This window comes from Nuphar pumila, unplaced genomic scaffold (genome assembly GCF_984573655.1).
Source record: "Nuphar pumila unplaced genomic scaffold, dmNupPumi1.hap1.1 HAP1_SCAFFOLD_841, whole genome shotgun sequence".
NCBI classification, from domain to species: domain Eukaryota; kingdom Viridiplantae; phylum Streptophyta; class Magnoliopsida; order Nymphaeales; family Nymphaeaceae; genus Nuphar; species Nuphar pumila.
The window spans coordinates 32,209-44,147 of record NW_028323508.1 but is presented as its reverse complement, the minus strand read 5'-3'; the positions used below and the strand labels follow the sequence as shown (position 1 = coordinate 44,147).

The window sequence follows — 11,939 nt, the reverse complement described above, 5'->3', positions numbered from 1 at the left end:
AAGCATCTACTGGCATATGCCATGTTAAACAAATCGGCATGCTTGATATATGGTTATCTGCATCCTTTCATGCGCTTCAATTCAGAGGAAACTTAGTCTTCCACTGAGTGCCAAATGTAGTTTCACCAAACTAGGGGTTGCGTGAAATCATCTCGTCATCTGGGAAGGTGTTGCGAAGCATTTGGGTGCAAGTCTGCGTCGAGTAGCTCATCAAATGGGTCAGTATGGTTTTAAATATGTCATTATGCACAAGTGACATCTCCTGTTTCGTTCTGGTATGGAACGAAATCGTTCATGCGCAACTGAAGTTGCGCAATGTCGCAAGGCTGGTGCCTGCTCACCAGGCTTAACGACAAGCTTGAATATGCAGCAGGGGTATCGACCGCCATAAATGATATCTGGTGATTGGCTGCGTCGTGGCATTGTACCTCGCCTTCGTGTTCGTCGAAACACCAGGGCGTTCGTGCATAAATGAAATTTCGTGCGTACGCTCATCAAGCCGTTCGACGCAAAGGCTTGCTCAAACTTTTACCCCGTAAGTTCAGAACTCAATCCGTGCTTGTGATTGAAACCATACAGCCCGTGTGTGCCCAGCGTGCTTTCCAATGTGCAGCCATCATGATCCTGCGCACAGCAGCATGATGGGCGGGAAAACCAAACACAGGAGCACACATTGTTCTCGCAAGGCCATGTGCGGGTGTATGCGTTGTGCCAGTGCAGTGCCACTGCCAGTGGAATCCCAAGGCAACATCGGTGCATCACATGTATGTGATAATTTTAGCATATATGTTGAAATCATGACGATCAACATAGCTGCCGCCTCAAGCAGCACCACCTCGATTGCACTGACAGGCATACTACATCAACAGGTCTTTCATATAAGCAACTGGCAGTCAAGCTCCACTGATTACAGGACATGCAAATCACCAGCCCACATGTCATGTCCAGCACGCAAGTGCGGCCTACGTTAAGCATCTCGCAGCCCTTCTGTTCCACGCTTATGAGCAGCTGTCAAGGCTTCATAGCTGCTCATGACCGAGGAGTATTGCAGGACACCGTTTGAGGGGCGGTCTTCCTCAGCGTCCAGCCCTGCATGACCTGAGGACGCGCCACTGGGCGGTCCAAGGGGCTGCGAGATGAGTCAAACGCAGGCCGTTTCCCGACGCTCTGACCAGACGCATTCGGAAGAGCATTGTCAGCATGGATCTCGGACGCAGTGATGGTCGAAGCACACCTGCCGCAGCATTCCTACATCTTTGCATAACGTGCCTTGCAGCGCAGGCTGCGGCTCCGAAACTTGACTTTGTGCAAGTTGAAGGTCCTGCTGGGGCTTTGTGTGCGAGTATCATCGCATGCTGATGTTGCCAATGGGTTGCGAACAGGTTCCGGGTTGTTGGTGGCGTTCGCACTCCGGAGAGACTGAAAGTCGGGCTCAAGTGTCGCAGCTGAACGCCCTGCGGACATTGGCGACTGGCTGGAAGCTTGCTGATGTACAGGCCGCTGACAAGTAGGGGATGCGTCACGCTCAGCGACCACTACACCTAGAGTGGCTGTATCAGTTGCAGCTTGGCATTGTGGCATCGGGGTCGGTCTTGAAGGGAAACATCTCAGGCTCCCTTGGGGGCCAAGCACACCTACAGCGCACGTACGTGCAGGTGAACCACATGCGTGCGATGATGAACCTGGCAAACGAGTTGCACATTCACCAGGCCAAGAAATTGCAGTGCGGTGAGCTGACGTTGCGCCTGGTGGACGTGTGCGTGCGCGTGTAAGCTCACGTGCACGCTCGCGAGATGGAGGATGGGCTGCCTCGGCATGCAGCTCATGCGGCGCCGTCTCTGCGCGGCTGAAATGCAGCGATGAGGACGGCTCTGGAAACTTGCAGAGGGACGGACGTGGAGTTGCGAGCACCGAAGGGCGGCGGAGCGAGATGTGTCGAGTGCAATTTGCTGGTGCACTGGTCGGTTCCGTAGCACATGTCGCAGCTCGCCCTGCAGGCAAATTGCAGCGACGGCAGAAGGGCAACTGCTCGCTGCAACTTCTGTCTGCAGCAGCAACCCGGGATTCTGCGGTCACCTGTGGTAGCCTTGGTGCGGTACCGACTGCCGCAGAATCAGAGGGAATCAGGTTGGTGTCGTCATGTGCTCGCAGCTCCCCTCCGAGGGCTTTTATCGTTGAATCAAAAGCCGTTGCAGGAGCGCCTGGTGGTGTGCTGATTCCAGAGGATGGTGCCACGATGGACGTTGACTGGAGCGTGTTGACTGTGGCCAAAGTAACGATGTTGCCCGTGCATGATGCAGGAGGATTGCTGCTTTGCTCGGATTGCTGCTGTTCAACGTTCTCCAACAGCTCGCTGCCAGTGCCTACCTGGAAGTGCTCTGGCCATTGTGTCTGGCTTGCCTGTCCTATTTGCTGCAGACGTGGATCGCTGGCTTGAGTTTGCCGCTGGCTGGCTACTGTATGCTGTCCTTCAAGAGAGTCATTTCCCACACATTGCAGGCCAGTTTGTGGCGGTTGCCAGGTGCGACTAGGACGCAGCATGTTCAGCGATGGCATCTGATCAGTGGACCTCGAGTCGCACTTGGCATCAGGCATCTTGGACATGCTTGGCAACAGATGCAAGCCAGTTGAGGTGGCAGCTCCTTGGCGCGCACGTTTCCGCTGTCCAGAGCTGCTATCAGACGAGGCCTGATCTCTCGGGTGCTGCAAAGTCTTGTAGGGTCTGCGGGATGCGTTGAGCTGGGCCCCACCCCAAACCTCAGGCCCTGCAATAGACATGCTGCAAGCAAGCTGCGAAAGGGCGTTGTTGACCCTGTGCTCAACCTGTGTAGCACCTTGCGCAGAGGAAGATAACGGGACCGGTAGCGTAATGTCCTGGCTGGATGGGATTGCCTCGTTGCTTTGTGGACCAGGCCTACTCACATCTGCACAAACAGCAAAGCGCTCATCACCAATGAGCGGCGGGGGCCTTCGGCAGGTCCAGACTCTCAAGCGTACTCCGTGATGAGGTGTCCAGTGATATCGAGTTGCCGGCTGGCAGTGGTGTGGCGCTTGTTGTTGCAGGTTCGACCCGCGGCAGGCCAGACAGTGGTGCAGCGATCCTGCAAACGCTTCCCTCGACAACTCCACGTCGAGGTTGCGCGCCTGATGCGTTGCTCGATCGGGACGTGAGCAACTGATGTGCTTGCACTGTGTTGGGAGCACCGGCTTGTGAAGGGATGGTCGGAGGTATGATTGTATGCGGCTCGGCAGAGCGGAGATCTTCTGTCATGCCTGGTGACGGCTGTGGAGCTGCTGTTTCCAACGATGCGGTGCCGTTCACGATGGAGGTGGTAATATGCGGCTGTGACGTCTGCGGTGTGGCAAGCGTGCGATCAAATGCTGGCGACGCTGCAGGATCGGGAAATTGGTGTAACAGTTGCAGCTCCTCTGAAATACCAGGCTCCAGCAGCAACCAACCATCCTGCACTACACTGCTGATCAGCGCACTGATGCCTATCCCATCTTGGAAGCAACATCAGAAGCGACGAAGCGGAGCTATTCCCAGATCATAGCACCTCGGGTCGCACGGCGTCCAGGACGACAGTTGCTGTCATATCAGAGACAACAGCATCAGAGAAGATGGCGCATTCGCACTTCACATCGCCTCATCACGGGCAAGCAATGCTTGTGTTAGGCAAGTGCAATTCACGACAAAACAGGCAAGGCCCCTATTTTAGCTAATGAATTGAAGCTTGAAAACTATGCATTCATGTCCTCGAGACGGACACACAAGCGCAATCATGCGGCGACCCCAAACACAGAGGGTACCTACCTGCAGGGAGCAGTGCAGAGATCCATCCAGCAGACGAACAAATTGGGGCACAAAGAGACGCGGGTGGAGGTCCACGACCATTTCGGCAACAAGGCGTGGCTGACACACAAAGCCTTTGGTCTGGGCTCGACGTGTTCGTTGTGGAGGAGCTGCCAGTTTGACCGAGCAGTACAGGTGCGGGAGGACACAATCTGCGGCACAATGACCGTCGGCGTGCTCATAGTCGCAGACCTGCAAGCGAAGAGGCGGAAATTGTTCATGAGGGACTGTAAGGCGCCATTATGTGAGACAGGCACTTTGTAAGAGCTGTGCGAACGCAACTTTTGGGACACCCAGAAACGGCAGGACACTCATGATGATGAGCTCGTGCGAGCGGCCGCGCGTTGATGACAGGCTTGATTGTTCCTACCGCTGACGTTCAATGAGCTGTATCACTTCAAATGTGCTGTCTGAGTTGCTTGTTGACTTCTCTTTGCAAATGTCTATGTGATGGAATGATGATGTATCTTTTCACATCACCAATGCATCCACATGGGCATTGGCATTGCCAACTTTGCAACTCGGAACACTAGTTGGGATTGAGTGCTCATATGATGCTGTATTGAGTGTCCATTCATGTGACACGGCAAACCATCAGCTGTTTGCATGTCAGGGAGTGTGTTAGGCAAAGAACAGGCAGTGCAAAGCTGCAACCTGGAGGTATTGCAACGTACGTACATGCCTTCCGCAAACAGCAGAACCTTGATTTCGCTTACAAGGGAACGTACCTCTATGACTCGCGCCTCATAGAGACCAGGAGGGAAAGAACCCGCATCACCCGCATCAAATCCGTCAAGCAGAACAAACGCAACCTTGCGGTGCCTTAGCGCCTCCCTGCTCAAGGGGCTCCCACAAGCGCTGTTGCACTCGGCAACCTCCGCAATATCTGTCTTGAGCCAGGGTGGCATACGCTCACGCTGCATTGCAGACTGCCTTTCAGCCGCACTAATCATTTCAACCATGCTGGCATTGCCTGGCACAGACGGCAGGGGATATTGCACGCTCGAGCAGCAGCCTCCCTCGTGATGTGTTGACGGCGTGGCCAGCACCCCAGTGCCAGCATCCATAGCACAGGGCAACGCAGTGTCACGCTCGAGGGTGGCCGAGAACCAGATTGCCCCAGTCTGGTTTGATGCAACAGTTGGGCCGCCGCCAAGTGAAGCTGCCTGATAGGTGTTACACGTTTGCGCAGGTGCCCCGTCCAAGGTTGCTTCTTTGCCATGAAGTAAGAAGCTTGCTCCATTTGGAGTGGCCAAATGAGCAGTCAGCTGATGAACGGCCCCAGGATATGCGAGCTGAAGACTTTCAGAGCGTGACGCAGATTGCGGTTCGGCGTTTGGCACTCGGTGGATCGCATGTGAGGCTGTTTGCGCCGTGTTCTTAGAAAAGCAGCCAGGCAACGCAAGCACCTGCCGTGAGGGATCCCCATGACCGTACCGAAAGCGCTGCTGCGATTGCAATGAGCTGTGGAAGGTACTCCAGGAAACCTGCGGCAATGGGCACTGGGACTGAAGGAGTGCGTTCTCCTGGTTAGGTTGCGATTCTTGTGCGAAATTCGGCCCTAAGAATGCCAGCCCTTGCTGTGTGGCGCTCGTATCTTGAGTTTGGAGAGATGCTGGGCCTGTCACATGGTCCCAGGGGGTTGGAGCTTGGTGTGGCCCATTGAATGGCGGGCGTGTTGGTCGCATGCTCGGTGGCAAGGACGTCTGTGACTCAGGTAGGCATGTCTGATGCATGGCTGCTGGGTGAGCCACATGCTGACGCTGAGCATGCTGCTGGATTGCATCCATTAGATGCTGCTGTTCTGTGAGACCTGACTGCTTCCACGATGACTGGCAAGGGAGCTGCAGTGCAGAGGGCTGAGGCTCTGTCTGTTGAAGTGCCGGCGCATTGCATGCGTGCTTAGCCCCAGTTTGTGCATGCGTGGTTGGTTTGCTGCTTGGGCCAGGTGATGCTGGCCATATGCGCCATTGATCCGGACAATTCAATGCGTCTTGCAGTTCCTTATTTGGTGCAGCCCAGTTCAAGTTGACGATGTCAGACATGGATATGCCGCAGCACGTGCTGGCTGCTGGCCCCGGCACTCTGGACGCACTGCTGTGCTCATCCTGTCCTGCTCGAATGAAGGGTAGGACTGCAACATTGCCGGCCAGGCTTGCAAGGAGTTCCTACATCACCCAGACATGCCTCTCTAGAGCGTACTTTGTTGCAAGATGTGCGTGACATGTTTGGTACTTGAGAGGAATGCGTCTGCTCTCATTTTGGCGATGTGCATGCTGAGTGCGAACTGCTCATGTGGAGTAGCAGACTCCACATGTGGATCATGTGTAGATTCTTGAATGGTGAAATGCTGGACTGTGCCATACCCTTTGCTTCCCTTTGCTTCCCTGACTTCTCCATGAAAGAGAGTTCAGTGACTGCAAACCACCTTTTGTCCAGACGAATGTGTCCAGCAGTGCATGATTCAGGGGAGCGTACATACCTGGCGAGTGCCCTTCGTTCTGACTTGCCCGTGCAACGCACAAACCTGCAGGACGAAGCTGTGTTGGCTACTCTCCATGTGCCAGTGTACATGCCACGTGAGTAGGCAGGCCTTGTGGTGTCATTTCCTGGACAATCCGTGCACGTATGACCGTGTGCATTCGACATCTACACGGTTCAAGCGGGGTCGCGTGCGGTCGAAACTACGAGGGAGCTGCACCTCTTTCAACTCACTCAAGGTGAAGAAGGATTCATCTCCAGCATTAAATGACTGAATCGTAGCGTTGCCACGCGTCATAGCCTGAATGATGCTCGTGTACCTCTCCAAGGTCATGTTGAGCACGGGAGCCCTCCCGTCCATCGCCATTCTTTGCGAGACCAACGGCAACAAAACACAGCAGTCGGCGACCAGTTACGTTACCGAGATTTTGCAAATCCATGCGCTACCAGTTACGTTACCTATACACATTCACTCGGTACACTCGATCCAAAGACCCCGTGGATGTCATCGAATGCTTGGCTGAGGCCTGCAACAGTTCACGCATGCACAGCCTTGACACGCGCATGAGTATATTTATACGCGTGTTCAGTCTCTTCAGCCCGGACATGGTGGCATAGGGCAGTCACGTGCTGGCTGTCATGCGTTCTCGATGACATCGGCGTTGTTCCATTCGCGATCGTTAACCTGTCGCACTCATGAAGTGTATCATGAGTCGGAAGCGGGGTGTCTGTTTTATCAAGCGGTATGATTTGCCCACTTCGATCAGCAATCTTCGCTTCCCGTAAGCAGTAAATGAAAGGTTTCTTAGTAGATGGAGTGGGGAAGAAAAGTGAGCTAAGAATGGCCTGGACGACGTTTTCCCTCGCAGAACGGACAGGCCACGTGCGCCATAACAAAGCCATGTCAGGGCAAACTTGAAAGATAACTGCATTAACGGGCTAACAGAGCTCTGTGACTGGAACATCGGATTCCTCCCGAGTTGCCAGGACCTTGACTCTTACGCAACCTGCATCCCACTCTCGACGTCCGACAAGCACCAATCTCTCAGCGGCAATGCGCTCAGCATGCTTGAAAGCCCATTTCATCTTCTTGCCACTCTCTAGCACGACGTCAACTCGGCGCCCTTGCGCGCGTAACCTGCACAACATCCCCGCCATCAGCAGGGCTCATTCGAACAACGCTCATCAAGGCAACAGTGTCGGGGCGCAACGATGGCACAGGCGGCTGCAGAGAGTCGTGGTCACCTTTGCAGAGCATGTGAACAGCAGATGATGCATGCACACAATTTCATCACTTGCGGCAGCACCTGCAGACAGTGATGCCCTCCCAATATCCACCAACGCAATCTACCAGCGCTTTTCGACACGCATAGACTGTCCAAACACACGCACCGTGTCGCGATGCCCAGTGCGTCAGCTCTTAGTTCTTCGTCAAAGACGAAAACAACGTCCTGTGCATCGTGCGATGGCGATGGCATCAGATTCTTGTCTTTCAACAGCTCCATGATGACAGCATCGCCAAAGCCAAAGCCCACCATGGGAAGATTCTCGCCTCCAAACGTACTCAGCAACTGGTCATAGCGGCCTCCACCACAGATCGCGCGCAGCTTCCCCTCGCAGTCAAATGCCTCAAAGACAGTTCCTGCAGATTGAAAAGTTGAGTGAGTCGCCGTCCATGGGCACAGCTGTCTGGACTAACCATTGCTGCGCATCATGTTGACTCACGCATTCTGCACACCACCCTGCTAAATCCTAGGCACAAGCAAGCGTAAATAATTATCATGCATAGTTGATGTACTCCAATGCCCGCAGGTTACACTTGGAGATGAACATGCAAATATGAATTATGGATGCAAACTATGGAGCAGAAGGTAGAAAGCCGGGCAAGATCAAGTTACAGCAATTGCCATACCAGTGTGCAAACAAAACTAGACGTGAAAGAGGAAATATGAATGCGATGCAACACTCATTTGACCTGGAGTGTTGTGAATGGCAAGTGTACCACACAGCAAGTTCCATGCTTGCTTAAAATGGACAGAAGTTGTGTTTGAAATTGCAAGCCAGTTGCTTTTGAGGATTTTGGTAAAGAGCATCTGTGGCACAACCACGTTGGCGACGTTGAAACCCGTCGTCATGCACGTGTCTCTCGTCAATTGAAAGGAAGTGGCTGATACGATTGAAGTGGGAGTAGACAATGTGCCAAGAACAGACGACGAATGCTGCTCAGAGTGTGGGTGGTTACCATCGTGCAAAACAGGGAGGTGGAGATCGAATGGGCATGGAGAATGAATGAAGATACATTATCATGTGGTTGGAGATATGTGAAATACTTCGTGACACGCGGTAGGCCAGGGGGTACGATGACCCCCGACCCATGGCCGGAAGGTTGACCAGGGGTCGATGTTTTTCAGAGGGGTGTGCTGTCGAACTTTGGCCAAAATCGACCCACCCTCCCCTTGGGACCCCCCTGACCTAGAATGCAGTATCTCTCAAGATAGGGAAGGTCATCAAATCCCGCATCCAGTCACTATTGCGGCAAATGCTTTGACCTTGCATGTGTTTCGTTGTCTACTTCACTCTATGGTTCTTGTGAAGGCATTCAACTGAGGTAGGCATGTCAGGAGCTCAAATTGATGTAAAATTGATGTCCACTTTGAGGGGATAGGGGGTCGAGGGTCCATTTTGGGGCCGCCCGACCCGAGCACCTAGTGACTCGAGGGTCAGGGGTAAGGTGCCTCTTTGAGGCACCTTGACAGCATCCCCTGACCTACCGCGTGTCACAAAGTGTTTGATATCGAGACAGAGTACCAACTACAGCGACGACACACACGTCGCTGCTCATGTTACCATTAACATATGCATACATGCGTTCCAAGCGGATGCCAGTAGCTGCGACGTCAATGAAGCAAAAACCTGATATATGCGTGCTTTATATGTAGATAAAGATAATTATCTGAATAGTCAGAGCTATTCTGATATTTCCAGCAATAGAACTACAACAGCACTGACGGAGCTGTGGTGATGCCGCAGTTGCCTTGTAGCATAAGCGCCGCACCCGTGTAGTATGCAAGACCGCGGACGACCGAAATGTCAACACGGAGCCAGTCAGCGTATCCGTACCCCCGAGCAAGCTCAAACAGGCGGCTCAGCTCTTGTACTGCTGGATTCTCCGCGCCTAGGAACTCTGTCAGGGCTACTATGTCGCGTATGCCCATCGCCCCCAGGATGCCCTCAATTGTATCCCCCGTCAACCCCAACGCGGCAAGCTCCTTTGTGATCTCCTCTCGTGGCAGCTTGTCAACCTTGTCGACAACGACACAGACCTCGCTGAACTTGTCATCCGGCACACCGTACCCCATCATGAGCGACTGCAGTACCTTCCGGCTTGATACTCGTATCAAAACATCCGCTTGCGTCAATCCAACCCTCTGCACAGCTCCCGTTCATGGATTACTCACACATTTGGCAGGGCCCAAGGCCAAATGCACAAAGGTGTGGAAACCATTAAGGAAACAATCCTGCCAAAGACAAGCAGTGTTGTCCCAGATAACCATGGCTATGAGCGTTCATCATGGGGGTTACTATTTGTCCGCGTTTTCAGACATACTGTCACCGCACCGGTAGTGTGAGGTACATGAGGTGGCGGGAGGAGTGGGAGCGTACAGAGAAGAATGTTGTGATGGCTGCCAGCAGCTCCGCCTCGGCTTCCACCCCTGAAACACCCACGATGTCCATGTTCCACTGGTAGTGCTCGCGCCGACGGCCGCGAGTCATGCGCTCGTAGCGCCAGCACTGCCCAATGGCGTACCACTTGGCGGGCAGCGGTAGCGACCCGACCTTTGCCAGAACCATACGTGCCAGCGATGGCGTCAGCTCTGGCCTGAGAGACACCGGTCGGCCACCCTTGTCCTGCAGCACAATACAACTATTACTCAGAGCAGAACTGATTCCGGCATCCACGAGGTAAAACCGTGTGTAGCAACATATCATCTTATTTAGCATACACCACATCGTCTGTTGTATGCATGACTGCAAGAAAGTCATGGCACCTGAAACAACGAGATCGAATTTGATATCAAGTGGTCCATCGTTTTTTTCTTCTCGAAGTGCAGCGACATGCATACTTTGCACTACCTACTGGAGCTACAGATCTGCTTGCAATTGTCACTGAGATTTCATCGGGAGGAAGCATACCTCGAAATTGAACAACTGGCCTCGGATCTCTTCACCGGCCTTGCGAACAAACAGGGCCTCTGACTCAAGCACAGGCGAATCGAATTGCTCAAAGCCAAAGAGCCTGCTCACCATGGCGAACTCTCCAAACAGCCAGTTACGGATCCGCATGTCATCTGGGAAGAAGTCACGCGTTCCCTTGGGAGGCAGCAAGTCCATCGGCTGCTTGGAGTTGCCATCCACATTGCTCCGGGTTGCGTTCCTCTCCTGAATGCACCACACCCATTGAACATGTCACCTGTCGCTGTCCAGCCAAGCATGCACCGGGCATCGGCCACGATCTCCCTCTCGTTCATGACAAAAAACGGCTTTGTGCTTCTGGGAACTTGGAGCTGCCTTGAGCATGCTTGCCATGGTTTGATTGCTGACAGGCCGACATGGATTGTGGTACCAGAAGGAAAATGAAGAGGGGCTGGTGGTGTTTATGCCTGAGAGTATTAATCAGTGCTTTGCCAGAAGGGCGTCCAATCCAGTTTGCCTCCCATGAATTCCAACATTTTCAGGCACCTGTACCTGCAGATGTCACGGACTGGCGAAACACTAAGCAAGATGACAGCTCCTGCTACGCATCATGATCTGAAACAGTGCCTGATGCCACCCTGTGCAGGCAGCCAAAAGTTGCCGCTTTACAGGCATGCCTTCGTTGCAGGGCGCATCATCCGGGGTAGCATCACAGCAGTGTACGGGAAGAAGTCTGTGGGAAACTGCGAAACAGACAGTCTATTATTGACACTCAGCATTCAGCATTTCTCACCCCCCTGACCTGGCATTCTGCGTTGGTGGGGAGTCCAGAATGTCACTTTGCAGCACCAACCTGGGCCTGTTACATCTCTATTTCTCCCAGTTTTACTACAATCTCCCACAGGCTTACCTCCAGTAGACTGCTAGTGGACAGGGGAGGCCAGCTAGTTCCTGCTGCGTGTACCTCAAGGCCAACTAGACACACTCCACAAGGTGAATACACAATCGGATATCATTCATTGATAAGGCACCGTATGGACATCTTCTCAGTAATGTCTTCGAATGCAAGGCGCTGTCATTCCAATCTAGGGTCAGGGTTTTCAATCTGGGTGCAACCTGCTAGCCTGAAGCCAAAAGCCATACGTGCGGTAAAGGCCTTGCACATGCTGATGCATGTGCACATGTAATTTGCATTACAGCGATGCAATGCGGTCGTATATGCGCCACGGCAAGGAGAGACTTCTGTGCAAAGCCCTGTCCAAGACAATCACGAGGTGATGGCCTCTCCTCTGTCGCCAGTCTCTAGACTTCAGTTATGTTCGACAATGTACTGACATCGCATTAGCACTCATCTGTAGATGACTCTCACCTGCGCTTGTGCTGGCGTGGTGGCGCAGCATCGGGTACTCCC

At 53.4% G+C, this 11,939-nt stretch overlaps 1 protein-coding gene across 1 annotated transcript; it reads right to left on the bottom strand.

Annotated features, from left to right (window-relative positions):
• Positions 1-7,273: 7,273 nt before the first annotated feature.
• On the bottom strand, positions 7,274-10,726 carry LOC149809723 (histidine--tRNA ligase, chloroplastic/mitochondrial-like). The gene is made up of 5 exons (XM_089994659.1): positions 10,529-10,726; positions 9,998-10,243; positions 9,390-9,762; positions 7,727-7,976; positions 7,274-7,472 (listed from the first exon to the last, which is right to left on the bottom strand). Exons 1-5 carry the CDS (start codon positions 10,724-10,726, stop codon positions 7,274-7,276), a joined length of 1,266 nt encoding a protein of 421 aa, XP_089850785.1.
• Between the last annotated feature and the right edge of the window lie 1,213 nt (positions 10,727-11,939).

Coding starts and splice junctions, on each gene's coding strand:
- LOC149809723 (XM_089994659.1), bottom strand. CDS start 10,726: ATGGACTTGCTGCCTCCCAAGGGAACGCGTGACTTCTTCCCAGATGAC. Junction 10,244..10,528: donor GCCAGTTGTTCAATTTCGAG/GTATGCTTCCTC, acceptor ATTGTGCTGCAG/GACAAGGGTGGCCGACCGGT. Junction 9,763..9,997: donor CCATCACAACATTCTTCTCT/GTACGCTCCCAC, acceptor GGAGCTGTGCAG/AGGGTTGGATTGACGCAAGC.